The sequence below is a fragment of the Telmatherina bonti genome, assembly GCF_933228915.1.
Source record: "Telmatherina bonti genome assembly, chromosome: 17".
NCBI classification, from domain to species: domain Eukaryota; kingdom Metazoa; phylum Chordata; class Actinopteri; order Atheriniformes; family Telmatherinidae; genus Telmatherina; species Telmatherina bonti.
This window is the reverse complement of record NC_136615.1, coordinates 9,550,712-9,567,245: the sequence shown is the minus strand read 5'-3', so window position 1 is coordinate 9,567,245 and position 16,534 is coordinate 9,550,712. Positions and strand designations below refer to the sequence as shown.

At 41.4% G+C, this 16,534-nt stretch overlaps 1 protein-coding gene across 1 annotated transcript in view; it reads right to left on the bottom strand.

Annotated features, from left to right (window-relative positions):
* Positions 1-16,253, bottom strand: part of gfra2b (GDNF family receptor alpha 2b) — a gene marked incomplete at both ends in the record, with an annotated part of 156,029 nt that extends 139,776 nt beyond the window's left edge. Inside the window, 2 exons of the mRNA XM_079256998.1 lie at positions 7,050-7,349; positions 16,184-16,253. Of these exons, the coding sequence (XP_079113124.1) occupies positions 7,050-7,349; positions 16,184-16,253 (370 nt within the window). The remainder of the gene's footprint in view (positions 1-7,049; positions 7,350-16,183) is intronic.
* Between the last annotated feature and the right edge of the window lie 281 nt (positions 16,254-16,534).

Below are 16,534 nucleotides of genomic sequence, written 5' to 3'. Positions count from 1 at the left end.
ACACAAAATTTAGATTTCATAATTTAGCTTTTATCTTCAAATATTTTCTGGCTGAAATTCTTAGTATGACTAGTTTGAAAAAGTGTTATTAAGATAAACAGTCTCAGTAGAAAATACTATTAAATGCTTAAACTTGCAGTTAATCTGCTTCCAAATACTGACCACAGCTTTGTACATCTTGAATCCTTAATCCCTCTCCTAAATCCAGCCTCAGCGCGGTTTTCACCTGCTCAACCTCGGACACACAGAAACTTATTTCAGAATTATTTCAGCCTCACCTGTTCTTCCTGTCTGGCTTCTTTTCGGAGTTTTAAGCCGAAAAGCCAACAAATCCTCTTCTGACTTATTAATATTAATGCTCAAACGAGAGGCTGCCGACAAATAGTGCAGAAGACTCTTTTGTTCATTGTCACATGAAAGAAAAAAAATATAGCTGGAAACTAAAACTGCAAGAGAACAATTTGTTCCAGACGTATATAAACCCATCACAAGTGTGATGTAATTAATAAGGCAGCGGATGAAATATGTGAAAGCTTCTTTGTAGTCACACAGATGTATTGTGCCCATCTGCACGCAGACAGACACCACCTTCAAATCATTTCTGACTGTTTTGAGATTCGTGACTGAACCCTGAAGTGTAAACTCATTTCCATGTACCCTTTGAAAACATCCCTGTTAAAGAGTTGTGGAAATTTAATCAATCACTTTATTTATCTATTAAAGTTTGCTTCATCTTGCAATAAGAAAACAGAAAAAAAGATTAAAAACAAACATAACCGTCTCCGTGAAAAAGATGAAAGCTCATGACCATGATTGCATACGCAAAGCCCTGAGAGTGAAACTTAGAAGTGAAATTACTGACAGTGAAACAATAATAAAACAGGAAGTATGGGTGCTGCAGTTCCACTGAAGAGCTTTGCAGCAGTGTTTTGGACTCGGATGATGATTAAGGCTTCTATTCAAACTAAAGTTTCTTTCGGATCAGAAATTAAACAAATGACATGAACCAGAAAAAGAAGTCCGGCTGCCTCCTTTAAGGAATTGGGACTTCCATCAGCTTGGTGACAGAGTCCATGCAGATAAAGAATGCATTACGTAATCTCTACATTCCCAGCCTTAAACTGACTCCTTCTGATGGTACACATTACTATGATGCACATTCCAGGAGATGTCGTTGCCCTGCAGTGTCCTGAGGGTGAAAAACCACACTCCACAGTTTTATGTTCCAGCTCCGAGCATCACGCGACAGCTGTGTTTTACGATATGACATCACATCTTATGCTAGCGTATGGATATCAACACACATGCTGTGCAACAAAACCCCACAGGATATTATTTAAAGAAACAAGGACAAGAAAGAGAGGAAAGGATAGAGAAAGAGTAAAGAAAAGTCCAAGTTGAACTGACTTTTATAAGCTGGAGAGACTTCAGAGAAGAGACAGGACGCAGTGCGGGTACTGACTTATCCCTTTAAAGCCCAACCTAAGAACAACTGGGGAGAAAAGTCTTTTTTTGACTCTTCAAAAAAAATCTAATTTTTACTACTTATTACCAGGAAATAAATAAAAATAATTGGAGTGAAGTCCTCTACTTTTTGGAATCCACCAAGGTGCAGGATACCATTATCTCAGTGTACAACTTTTAATTAATTCTGTTTTTCATTATTTTAATATAATTTATCATTTTATTGTAATTTAGCTATTTGTGTTTTCTTTTATGCTTTTTTGTTTGTTTTTACACTATTTGTAATGCTTTTAATCTTTCTTTTAAAGCACTTTGAAATGTCTTGCACATGAAAGGTGCTATACAGCTAAACTTGCCTTGCCTTGCCTTACAACAGGGTTTTTTGTAAAATTTCTACCACTGAGTGATGCAAAATGTCTCAGAAACTGTATGTATCAAATATGATACATTTTGTATTAAAGCGTTAAGGTTAATTTGTGCTCAGTGCAGAAGACGGATACAGAGAAGAACAGTCTAATCCATTTCCTGCATCGGTTACCTGTGTAATTTGGTCTGTTTTTAAAAGTTTAGCTAGCCATCTCTTGGTGGAGAAAACAACGCAATACCACCTAAAATAACAGGATCAATGTTAAGTTGTATGACTGACACATAACCAGCGAAAGGTACAAACCAGAGAGGAAGAGAAACAGGAAGAAGACGATGCAGAAACCATCAAATATAAAGAAACTAAAGAAGATGACACAAAAAAAGAAGTTGAGGAAAACAACATTAGCATCTAAAATATTGACGTTAGCAGGAGAATTTGAAGAGGTGCTGTTAGAATATAAAACGTGGAAGTATGAGGGTGACGACATTCTGCCATCTGAAACACACTTCCACATTTACGTACTTAGGTGAACATAAATGGGCCTTTAGCAATCTCAGGAGTTACCAAAACACAAAAAAAATCCTGAAAATACGAGTTCAATAGCGTTGCTTTTGAAGAAAAAAGAGGGGTAAATACTCAACAAAGCATCTAGAATTGTGACCAAGAGACAATAAATCAAAACTTCAAAGGATGATGAATCTATAAAGTGTGTGATGCTGAGCAGTGGTGACAAACGATGTCTTTGTGTCAAGCTGCAAGTAAAAACATTCCTAAAGATCCCATTTAAACTGGGTTCATTGCCAGGTTGCCTGGTATTTGTGGAAACAAAACACTGATTAATGCCTTTACTTAGAAACCTTTTTCATGCCTCGCTGAAACATGAATCAATGTTATTTAAACCCCAAAAAGCAAATCGCTTTGATAATGGTCAAAGACTGAGTGAAAAGCAGCCATTTTCCAAAATTAAAGAGAATCTTGTGAAAGTCTGGAGAACTTTTGTTTCGTCCCAATTTAACAGATTACAACACAGTCTGTCAGCTTGGAAGATAAAAATACAGAGAAAGTTTCAGACGGCATTTTGTAGCTGTCGTGCTTTTGTTCTGACTGCTGAAGGTTTAATACTCATTATAAACAGCATCGTCTTCATCTACAAACCTAGTGTTGGTAAAGCACCAGTCCTCAGCTTCACCATCAGGACATATCGGCATCGCATGACCAGTAAAGTTACTTAAAAGTATTTTGTTTTGGAAAAGCTGAAGGTTTTGCACATTCATGCTTGAATAACACAAGAATTCTTCATGTTTTTCTTATCCATTTCCTGCAATAAGCACCGGAGTGTAGCTCTTTGTGTAACTTTGAGAATATTTTCTGTCAGAAAACCATTTGTCTGTCAAACTCAAATTATATTTAAAATATAACAACTGTTTCATTTCAATACGTGGGCAGCATGAAAGAGGGTAAAACCATCTGCAGCTGTGAAAATCACCTGGTGCCATTGAAGATTTGAAAAAATTTCCCAACAGCTCCCATCAGGAAGTCTTCAGCGTCCCACAGCGCTAAGTGAAAGTTTCATAACGCTACCTACTGCTGAGCTGAAACACAAACACGCTGCAGTGATGTGCTGCACAAAAACGCCACAGAAAGAGTCGTGCACGAGTAACTATAAAGAAAAACGGTTTCTAAACTTTCTCCAAGAGGAGACATGAGGATGTTTTTCTCCCATTTAACCCCATTTTCATGTTCTGGTGGAGTTTAAGGGCACGTTCACATCAGCCTTTTTTATTTGAATCCCAGTCTGTTTGCTTGGAAAGTCGCTTTGTTTGGAAAAACGTGAATGCGCCAAACGAATTCTGATTCAGATCAAAGAAGCGGACTCGGTCCACCTACAAACGCAGGTCTCAGCCCGTATCAAGCGGACCAAACACAGGAAGCGGACTACAAAACAGAGTCACTTCCTGCATTCTGTGTAGCATTGCATTGTGGGTAAATCCATAGCGATGGTGTTAAGGGTCCTCTGCCTCGTCGGCAGTATACTTGCATAAGACACAATAAAAACCCAAAACAGCCATAGTTTCATCTCCATGTTTAACTCACAGGTGGAGAAAACAGTTTTCTTCTTCAGGTGGGTCTTTTCCTCTTTTGCTAAAAAATAGTGCAGCGCCACCTCTGGTGGGAATGGGGATATATTATTCTAATGGTTTGACTGGTTTGACCAAAGTGCAGCGTGAACAGCTCGGTTCGCATTGATACAACCCCCTCCAACTGAGCCGAATCCCAAATCGGACCGAGTCTGGCGGACTATCCTGATGTGAATACACACATAGATTAAATAATTCTCTTTCCATTCATTCATCCAGCTGTTTCCAAGGTGGCAACTGAGAGGCATCAGTTGCCCCCTTTGTTCTTCATTTAGTCAGTGAAGTTGTCATCTGTGGTGTGTTCATGTGCACCATTATAGACAAAAGCAATGTCGGTTGTTTGCAACACACCAACACATGATGCCCACAACAAAGGAGGGGGGGGGGGGGGGGGGGGGGGGGGGGGGTCACATGGGGCTAGAGCCTATCCCAGCTGCCGTCATGCCCCAGACGGGTCCAGTCCATCACCGTGCCACCACAGAGGCAGCAAGACAAACAACCACTCACACTTCAGCACAGGTCCAAGACACACAATTCAAAAGCAGCAGTAAATCATTCAGTTACTGTGACACACAAACACACCATGCTGCACAGACACACACATGTCAAAGCGCTGCGACACTTGAACGCACCACTCTGTCTTCTTGAAGCTATTGTGCTCCAGATTGTTTGTGTTTGTGTACGCTGCAACTTTGTCTGGCTTAAATGTGGGTCCTGTGTGAGACGCAGTGGCTGTGTGAGCACTGCTGGCTCCACAGAGGATCCTCAGTGGAACCAAGAACAAAGAGAGGGGCTCTTAATGAGCTCTGCCACTGCTGAGACCCAAACTAGGCCAGCCAACAGGCTGCATTCGTGTGTATGTATATGTGTGCGCATGTTTGCAAGCGTGACGGCGGTGCTGACACAGACAGAACCCGAGTGCAGAACCAGCACTGGGACGTGAACCAGCCGCAGGCATCAGCCAGGTGACTGAAAACACAGCGTTTGTGCGAAGCCTCGTTTGTTGTGTCCAAGTTCCCACAAGCAGCTGATCTTTCACTGCAGGGGGGGGGAGAGTATACCACCTCAAAAACACACACACATATACACACACACACACTTTGGTCTGCGTTAAGCATCACTGGATCAGACCTTGGATCAGTTTAATGCAGTTTTGTTGCGAACTGTTTACTGGTTTTCAAGCATTTCCTGACATTTATGTCACTCAAAGCAAACGTCTTAAAACTCTGAGGGTCCGAGACAATGTGCATTGTTTTTTTTTCTTCATATATCACGTGAAAACAAGAAAATGTGCTCCACGCCTATGTTTAGGCACAATCCATGTGATCTGAAAATTATTTTATTTCACTCTAATCTGCTTTAATAACATAATGAAGCTAAAAAGCACACAAAAACCATCAACATCTGAATTCAAAAACAGTCCTATAACCATAAATCCCCAAAATACATATTGAAAGATTCCGCTTTTACACTCAGATAACACATCTTTACATTATTAAATGAACGTATCTCCAGTTTTCCATCGTCTGGCAACGCTGAAAGAAAGAAATGTTTATTCCTGCACTTTCCAGTGAAGCCAACAGCAGCTCCAGGTGACCGTTTTTTTTTTTACTGCTCTGTAAAAATGTCACCTGATCCCATCACACTAAGGGATCACAGAACCACAGATCATGTCTCTGCCCTCCCGTAGTCCAAAAATTATATACATTGAATTTTATCGAAAGTATCTGTATAAGCTGACCAGCTGGTTAGCAGGTGGAGAAATGGTTCCCAGTAAGCCTGAAGAGAAGGCGTCACATTCGACTCTCCATTCAGCATCCTTCAGAGAATCCTTCTCAGAGTCCATAAGATGACAGTTTAAAGTAGGGCTGGGCGATATGACGATATATATCATCTGGACAATAGAAAATGTTTATTGTTTCATATGAGGATCTAACATTTACGCCCAGTAAGGTGCTTTACTGCAGGATTTTACGTCAACATGTGCCTTACGGCACGCTGCAATATATATACAAACATGGAGGAAGACGGCAGCAGAGGCATTTCAGAGCAGGGTTATTTACAAAAAGATGAGCAGCCAACCCAAACCGATGAGCTTGTTCCTTCTGTCACACAGATGTGGTCTGGATACAAAAAGACTGATGTGGAACCGACAACAGATGTTTGTAAAATATGCAGCTCCCAGTCCCAACAACGGACCGCAACACAACTAACTTGTTTTATAACCTGTGCAGGAATCACGACAAAGAATACAGAGAGTCAACGAGTAAAAGCAGCAAAAGCTGCCAAAGCAGCGTCAGGTGGAGGCGAAACATCTCATAATGAACTCCAGATGCAAACAATGCAACAAGCACATCTGACACATAACTGATTGTGACTAATTGACACAAAATTACACAAAAAATGAGATATTGTTATGTATATCGTTATGAGGATATAAAATGAGCGATATCAGGATATGACATTTTGGTTGTATGGCCCAAACAAAGAGACATTGTCTTTGGATGTGTGATCACACCTGCATGATCAGCTCACATGACGCTTTCACAGTGCTGTAATATAAAAAAAAAAAACTAGGTCACCTGGAGCTTCACTGGAAAGTTCAGATTCGCCACCTTTCATCTGGCTCCCCATTTCTTATTAAATCTGCTCCGAAAAAGCAAGAAAGACCAAAGAAAAGGAGAAAAAGAGACGTGCACAGATATATAGAATTCAATCAGTCAAGTGTTGCATAATCTGGCATCATGCTGCAGTTTGAACATGAGCAAATGTGCAAAACTATGCCTGGAAACCTACACGGATATGGAATATGGAAAAAAAAATCAGAAAAATTGACTGCCGTTCACCTTTAAAAACCAATAAGAGAAAAAAAAAATGTCTTGGTTCCTCTTTGTACTTCAGGCAAAATCAAACCCACACAATAATCAATATGACTCTTCTTTGGCCTCAGCAGATGGGAAGTTCTCAAAAAAAGTTGTGGCAACCCACAAAACAAAACACAGAAAAAAAGAAAGAAAAGACTCTCACACACAACAGGAGGTTTAATTAGCTCTCCACAGGCTTCGCTGTTAGATGCTTACCCTCAGTCAGGCCCATGTGGATGCTCCAGTAGTTCTGCAGGCACTGCAGCTCCTTCTTCATGCCCCTCTTGCAGCGGCAGTCGTACAGCGGCGAGTCCTGCAGCACTTCCAGAGCCCCTTGGCACTCCTTAGAGGCCAGCATGGTGCTGCGCTCCTTGTCCCCCCCAGACAGGCACTGGCGCATGATCCGGTAGCGCGAGCTGCACTGGCTGTTCTGGTTGCACAGTTCAGAGGCTCGGACACAGTCCAGAGGTTCCCTCCAGCTGGGGGGGCCCAGCTGCGACTCGCAGACGCACACATCTGCAGGAGAAAAAAAAGGGGAAGACAGCAGAGGGTCAGGAGGGGGGTGGGATCTCCTACCGACAGGTTGCAGTTCTGTTTGATGAGTCAGGCTGCGTCGAGCGGCTCGACTTCGGTGTTTTTACTGCTTTTCTCACAGTTCTGAATTATGATGCATTCAGTTGAAACAGAAAATTAGATTTTTGTCTTTGGTGAGGAAAAAAGATGAAATTCTGATTGCATGGCAGCTCACAGTTCAACCATTTACTGTAAGATAAGTGATTAAATGAATAAAACAAGTAAAGCAGCGGAGATTAGGCAGGTATAAGGTGTATTTCTCCATCCTACGTTATTATTATTAGAAGTCACTGTTGCACGGTCTAACGGGGACTAAGGATGTCCTGAACATCTCTCTGCAGCGGCTTCTCTGTCCTGCCAGGGTGTTGCCATTAGTCGCTGTAGTTCCTCCTTATCTGCTGCTCCACCACCAATCTAAGAGGATCCAGCGTCCTTCCCAGCACAGAACTGGCCTTTTGTTACCAGTTTATCCAGACAGTATCCTCCAGTTTTTGTCTGTATTGCTCCCCCAGCATAGAAAAGGACACTTGAAATGACAGTGTAATCCAACATCTGGAGTGACACTAAAGGACATGAGGAGGAAGAGGCGACTCTGTCACCTTCATGTATGATGTGTTTCTGTTGACAGTAGGGCTGGGCAATAGAAAATGTCCATCGTTTCATATGAGGCTGTATCGTTTACACCACAATGAGGTGCTTCACTGCAGTATTTTATGTTAAGATGCGATTTACAGCATGCACGTTGAAATATATAAATAAACATGGAGGAAGACGGTAGCAGACGTGTTTCAGAGCAGGATAATTCACGACAAGATGACCAGACAACCCAAACTGATGAGCTTGGTCCTAAAAGAGGGAAATTTCTGTCACATGGATGCAGTTTGGATATAAAAAGAGCGACGTGGAACCGACAACAGACTAACTCACAGTGCCGACAACGGACTCCGACACCACTAACTCATTTTATCACCTGCGCAGGAATCAGGATAAAGAACACAGAATACAGAATAGAGTCAACGAGTAAAAAGCTGAAAAAGCAGCGTCCTGTGGAGGCGAAAGCTCATGATAAACTCCAAACACTGCAACAGGAATTTACCTGTGAAACGTCATACGGCCATAGTTCCCTCAGATGGAAGGAGATCACTGCTGTCGTTGCCTAGCAACATCTGACACATAACTGATGACGGACACAACATTACACAAACAATTTTATATTGTTATGTATATCATAGGGTTGTGACGATAAGTTTTCGTCCCGATTTGATTCCGATTTTTTGGGTATCGATTCAATTTAAATTGGGATTCTCACAATTCTTTGATATTGCTGATTTTTGTAGATTAAAAACAAAAAAAACTACAAAACTTTTTTTGCTCGTCATTTTTCTTGATTTCAATTAAGAAAAACCCATACAGTAGCCAGATCATCATTCTGCTGCTATGATGTCCAAGAAGACAAGTAAAAAGGTCAATAAAAACAATAAAAATGACAAAAAAGTTATAATGGATTATTTTTACTTAGTTGAAAAAAAAAACAATTTTTTGTTAAAAAAAAAAGAAAAATCAATTTTAATTCAACTTTATTTGTATAAAGTCGAAAATTGTGATGAAAAAAATCCCGATATTCAATTTTTCAATTCGATTTTCCCACCCATTGCATTTCATTATGAGGATATAAAATGAGCTATATCGGATATGAGATTTTGGTCATTTCACCCTAGCTGATAGACCACTCCAGTTTCTGGTCCAGAACTGGGTGCTTGTAGAACTGTCTCCATTTCCTTCCCATCAATGCAGTCTAGCAGGCTTGGTGTTTCATCTCCTTCAATCCTCCACCAGCTCCTTGGTCTTGGTGGTGTTCAGTAGAAGACAATTCTTCTTACTAAAGTCTGTGAACGCCTCCACGAGGTCCCTGTACTCCCACTCTGCCCACTGCTCACACATGCCACAACAGCTGTGGCATGTAAATGCTTCTGTATGTTGCAGGACTGAGTTGTACCTCAACTTGGATGTATGGAGACAGAAAAAAAAGACCTAAAACAGCCCCAGCGTTGCATTCAGTGTCCCTGCAGTTTCATGACAACCAAAGTGCCACTCCTACGTCTCCTTTATGTGAGACGTCAAAGCCACCAGTCTTTAGTCATTCAGCTCCTCTGGTATCCAGTGTGAGCCATTCTTTTCCAAAGACTAAGAATGTGGCAAGACGACAAACACAAAAAAATTTTAAGTCACCACTCGCCACCTGGATTTAATGAAGCAGATAACTAGAAGCCTCCTATTGGATAATTTTTGCAAGTATGATTTTCTTTCGACTGGCAATTAGTTTTTTTAACCCCAGCTGATAAAATAAGTAGCTTCTCATTTTTTTCCACATCTTGTGGTTGTGGAAAAGAAGGTAGAATGTTTAACCCTATAAAGCTAAACCTATCACATTTCATACATGCATTTTCTGAGATATTTTTCATAATTGTTTCTTAAAAACTTTGATCCAAACCCTGAAGTAAAATCAGAAGATTACACCACATCCATTTTGACATCAATATATCAAAAATATTTTTTTTCTTTCAAATTTTGCCAAAGAGTCAAATAAAAAGTTAAGATTAAAAAAATAAACTGTACTTTTCTCCCCAGTTTTTGTATTTTAAGTTGGGCTAAACTAAAACCGGGTTAAGAACCTTTTGTGTTTTTTGTTGTCTTTTTTTTTGGCCTTGTCGTGCACACTCCTTTTTAAATGGTTACCCATTGTTCTCATAATGGTTAAACATTTTTCTCCACTTTGTGTGTTTAACTTTAACTTGGAGGTGAAAAAAATTGTGATTTTTGAGTATTTATCCCAACTTCTGAGACATCAATTACAGCAGGAACATGGAAGGACGACAGCGATGATAAAGCACACACTGTGCAGCTACAATATCTGCAGTGTGACTCCCAGCTGACTGGACCTTTACTGCACTGATACCGCAGTTGCATGCAGCGTGTCTGAAAGTGGCCTTTGCCAGCTGGTTAAACAGCTTTCATTACAGCAGAGACAAAAACATGTAGGAGGAATCCAATTAACTGAGCATCACAGGGACAAGATAAGACCATTCTGCTGGCTGTGATATGAACGTTTAGCTGACGGCTGCTAAGACACAACCATGGCCACAGCAACAAGGTGTGCACAGAATCTATTAAAGGGCAGTTAATGGTTTACCAATCCTTATTTACAGACAGTCTTCTGTCCTGTTGGGCCACTAAGTAAAAGCAAAACTGAAATTAACAGTCAGTCAAAAGAAAATATCAATAACTTGACCTAAATAACAGTAGACTCTCAACTTTTAGTTATTTTTTTACATATTTTTTTCATCCAATCAAGCGCAGTTAGTGGGTTGACATTTTTAGCCCCGATTTGTGTCTGCAGATATGTTGCTTTCAGGCTTCATACACTAAATTTTGTTACAGACTGAAGCAGGAACTTTGTTCTTGCTCTCAAGGCCGCAAGAAAAAGAAAAAAATTATTTTTCGTCTGGTCCATTCATACTCCACGAGATGCTTCGTCTGCAGCGGGGAGGGATCAGTGCCGGTGGCGATGTCTGTTTTTATGTTCAATGAACCCTGTTGTTTCATACTTGACGAGAAACTTCAGCGGCGGAAGGGTGGACTGTGCACGCGGCTGCGTCCGTGTGTTTTAATGCCACATGTTGTAAAAATATTCGTACTTTCTCACCACCTCAATCAGCTGTTTAATCAAAACAATCCGTTTTACCTGCAAAAATCAGCAAAAACGCGAAAGCGGCAACTTTCCTCTTCATGCTTTCCGTGTTAACCACGCCCACCTCAAATGTCCAACCAGTCACACAATACTTTTCAGAGCTCCACAAGAAAAAACTTCTGCCAGCCTGATGTATCCAGACCTGTCTTCGGTCCTGTCCGCAAGAACAAAATGACATCATTTTCTTCTCAGGGTCACAAGAACAAGAACAAAGTTCTCGCTTCTCGTGGAGGATGTAACAAAGCTTTAATTGGGATCAAGACCTGACAGACAAGACCCAGGGCTGAAAAGCTCAGGCCCTTAAATCATTTAATAGCAACTTTTTTTAATCCACACATTTTTCTACCTTTAGGCCTTTTGCTTTTGTTTTCACAAAGGCTCTGCACAGCAGCTGGAAATGCACATCAAGATGCAGAATCTGCAAAAATCAAAGAAAAACAGCAGCAACATTTCTCCACCTCATTGTTCCTCTTTGCACCTCAGGCAAAACCCGAACAGGCACCCACACAACAATCGATTGACCTCAGCAGATGTGGATTTCTACCAGAAAAACAAGAGGTTTTTTTTTTCTTAAACTCTTCTTCCAGCAACTGCAAACACAGAAGAAGTCAACATGCAGCAGGAGACTTCATTAATTCTAAAACTACACCAGTTAAGTTCACCTTCAAGGTCACTGGCGGTGGGGAAAAAAAAAAAGTCCAATTATGCAGTCAATTCAACCTTTGGCTCTTGACATAATCCACTGACATGTCAACAGCCAATCCACATCCACAATAAGCGAACAGAAAACTCAATAAGATGAGCTGTTGGGTATCTACACACAGTAGCAGCTCCATGCTGCTCAAATATACTAAATTAACTGATTATCAGTCGATCTGCGACATTCAGGTGAGTGTTAATACAATGCCAAGGAGGAAAGACATGAGCAATGATCTCAGAGAAGCAACTGTTGCTGCTCATTAACCTGGGAGGGTTTATAAGGTCTTTTCCCAGCTATCAGAGTCCATCATTCTACAGAAAAAAGAATTATTCACAAGGAAAGCAGCTTCCCAGTGGCGAAGGTCCCAGAAAGTTCAGGCCAAGGTCAGAGTGTACTGCTCAGAGAAACTGCCAGAAACCCAGGAGTTACATCCCAGACTCTCCAGGCCTCCGTTTGCATGGTGAATGTTAAAGGTCATAACAGAACAACTGGGGAAAAACACATCATGTGAGGCTTGTTTGGAACGGGTTGCAGAGAAAGTCTCTATTCTCTAAAAACAACGAGGCAGCATGGCTTCAGATGGCAAAACCGCATCGGAACAACCCACAAGACATCAGGAACAAAGTCCTTTAGACCAGACCAATGTGAAGATGTTTGGACAGAAAGTATATCAGCATAGAGCATGGTAGTGGAAGGTTGATGATGTGGGCCTATTTTCCCAACACAGGACCTGGACACTTTGCACTCATTAAGCGGACCATGAACTCCTCTGGATACCATGGTGTTAAACAGTCAAATGTGAGTCCATCTCTCTGACAGCTAAAGCTTGGAAGAAACTATCTCATGCAGAACAATGATGCCAAACACAACAGCACATCTTTACATCTTTATAAGCAAGCATCGTTTTCCAGAAACTTCAGTAAAATTCCTTTTTATTTCACTACTAGTATAAGTATCACTTGTTAATAAGGCTGCAACAATTGGTCAACAAAGTCGAGAACATCGACAATGAAAATTCATTGACACGGAATTTCATTGTGGATGCGTTGCGTTATAAAACGCCTGTAACGGCTTCGCTAATAAAACAACTTAACGCCATTTACCAACCACGGCTTTTCAGACAGTAGAAGAACCCTAAACACCAAGTAAATGATGCAAAGCACCACAGGAAGTGCTGCGGGCAGTGTTGTCATTTTGTGCAGCGTCTTTGTTTAAACAACGAAGAACCAACTGAAGGCGGCACAACTTATTTCCAAAGTCTGGAGATATTTCACGCTAAACAAAGTGTCAAACAGGTGAAATGTGTCGTCTGTTGGCGTTTGTGTACCACGGCAGCACGACAGTCATGCATGAGCATCTGGAAGGAAAGCACCCCGGAGTCGTGGTTTCCAGCAGTGGTTTCCTGATGGTAAAGTTAGCATTAGCGAGCACTGATGTGCTGTTGTTGGCTCTGCCAGAGAGGTTATGTTTTTACCGGCGTTTATCTGTTTGTGTTCAAGATAACTCAAAAAGTTATTGATAGATTTTCATGAAATTTTTTAGGAGTTGTTGGAAATCTGAAAGTGATTTAATTTTGGTGGTGATCCAGATCAACGTTTGGATTCTGATTCTGGTCCTTGTTTACCTACAAAACAGGCTTTTTCAGGATGTAAATAATCATTTCAATCCAATTCTACAAAAATTAAGATGTTAAAATATTTAAGCTTTTTTGTTTTTCTTTTCTGCGATGGACTGGCGAGCTGTCCAGGGTGTACCCTGCCTTTCGCCCAAAAGACAGCTGGGATAGGCTCCAGTTTCCCCGCAACCCTGAATTGGATTAAGCGGTTTGGAAAATGAATGAATGAATGAATGAATGCTTTTCTTTTGAGGCTAATTCTGTACACCTTGGATATGACACTATAGCTAAGTTTAAATGTTTCAAAATAAATTAGTAGTAAGCTGTTAAGCTTAAATTTAATATCCAACTGGTTCAGGAGTCATTATTTACCTTACTAAAGGACATAATGTCGTGACTGACTGGGAATCAGGGGGACATTCATATGATGCAAATGAAAAGAGTGGGCTAAAACATACTGGAACCTGTAAAAAAGAGCTGCGTCAACTGGAAGCACAGATGGTGGGCGTGACAGAAATAATCGGGACTAATCGAAAAAATTATTTACAGATTAGTCAACTATTAAAATAATTGTTGGTTGCAGCAAACGGTATCACTGTAAAATGAGTTTGAATCTGAAGGAGTTTATTTGGCTTTGTAAATGAAAGTTTTGAGGGTAAAAAAAATCAAACATGTAGAGCAGGGGTGTCCAAAGCTGGTCCGCGAGGTCCAAAATCCTGCATGTTTTCAATATATTCCTGCTCCAACACACCTGACTTCCATCAAATGGATCCAACAGCCAATGAAGTTCTGATCACTGGGCGCTTCAGGTAACTCAGGTGTGTTGGAACAGCGATACATGGAAAACCTGCTGGGCATTGGCCCTCGAGGACCCACTTTGGACACCCCTCATATAAATAGAGACTGAGACCTATCTGAAGGCATCAATACAGGAAGAACAAGCTTTATATGGTTTTATTATTTATTGTGAGGCTGCATGGTGGCGCAGTGGTTAGCACTGTGGCCTCACAGCAAGAAGGTCGCTGGTTCGATCCTTGGCTGGTTTGGTCAGTGGCCTTTCTGTGTGGAGTTTGCATGTTCTCCCATGTATGCGTGGGTTCTCTCCGGGTACTCCAGCTTCCTCCCACCATCCAAAGACATGCATGATAGGTTAATTGGTCACTCTAAATTGCCCCTAGGAGTGAGTGTGGTTGTTCATCTCTCTCTGTGTGGCCCTGCGATGGACTGGCGAGCTGTCCAGGGTGTACCCTGCCTGTCGCCCAAAGCCGGCTGGGATAGGCTCCAGCTTCCCCGTGGTTCAGAAAATGAATGAATGAATGAATGAACCTGGTGTGAATACCTAAATAAGCCTCATGCACGTTATTTAAACTGTAAGACTTTGGAAGATTGTACGGGATCTTATGCTGAGCAACATGTTTTCATACATGTTACAGGTTTTCTGTGAAGAATGTTTTGAAGGCAAACATTCATTCATTTAATTTAGGAATTATATTTAAAAGCTCCATACCTGACATTAATTGATCCTGATTTAATAGGTGCCCTGCTGGTTTCACCTGCACAGCATCAGCAGCAGAATATTCTAACTTCATATAAAGCAAACAGCTGCTGTTTACAAAGTCAGAAAGCACCCTAGTATTTGTTGTACAGTTGTTGTTATTTGCAGTATGAAACTCGCAGGAGTCTCAGTGCCATGACTTTCTCATCATGTCTTCCTGCAAGGTTATTGATCAGCTGATAGGTTATTTTGGCTATAAGCGCCCTCTGCTGGACGACACGGTCAACTGCTCCTAATATTCCTGCTTTTACATGTGTGACCTTGTACAAGACAAAACAATATTAATACATTTAACTCTGTATACCAGTGGTAAACAATTAAAAATCCTGTACATTTGTGCCATTTTAAAGTAGTTTAATGAAACTTTATGCACTTCCTCCACAATTAAGGAGAAAATATTTGACTTTTTACTGGATTTGTTTAACAGGTGCTTACACTAAACTCACCACAGAATGCCCTAATCCACCCAGCACTGTAAATTAGATTTAGATCCTCCTCGACAAGTGCAACGTGAAAGGCTGCTCACAAAACAAGATCAGATCAGATAAGCCTTTAACGCTGGAAAGAGGGAATTCAGGTGGGCAGATCTGAGCTCAGATTACCAGAGAATTACGAGAGGAAACATAACTGCACAACACACACGCACACACACACACACACACACACAGCGACGACCAGTTAGTGCTGCTGGCTGCCAGTACAAGTACTGGATCTGATTTAACAGCAGTTTGAGGCTCTCAGGCTTAGTGAATATACTATTAATGTAGTGCAGCTTGTAATATAACACGGAGAAAAGACCCACGGGAAATATTTGTTAGATTTTAGACTACTTTTGATTCATAGGTTACTATAGAAACGCAAGTAATTAAATTCGGGTATTTTGTTGTGTTTTAAGTATTTCAGTACTTCTACCACCCCAGGATGGTCTGCAGATATTCACACTTGACATTTAATTTGATTTGTTGTTGAAGGGAGAAAAGCAGGTTCCGGTCTGGTTCTAATCTGGTTCCGGTCTGGTTCTGATGTGGTTCTGATCTGGTTCTGATCTGGTTGCAGCATCGTGCACGCGCTGCTTTAAAGCTTTAATGAGGAGAGCCAGAGGACCCTTTGCCCTCACCTGAGTGTGTGTCAGTCTGCGTGTGCGCGCGCATGCACTCACCCAACACAAACATCAGAGAGATGACGTTAATCAGGATCATGTCGCGTCCAGCTGTAATCCCACAGGTCATGATGGAAGGATGGTCCAGGGGTGGTGGTAGGAGGGGTGGGGGTCGCTCTCACGCGCTGCCCGGTCTGCTTCACCTCTCTCTCTCTCTCTCTCTCTCTCTCTCTCTCTCTCTCTCTATGTCTGCTTCGGTGTCTCTCACTCACTTTCCACCGACATGCTAGAGTGAAAGAACGCAGACTGGACCCCCGAACCGAGCCAAGACCCCTGATCAGACCGGCACAGAGGTGGTAGCACAGTCCATCACGGACTCCATATTCCACAGAGAGGGCGAATGCAAGATTA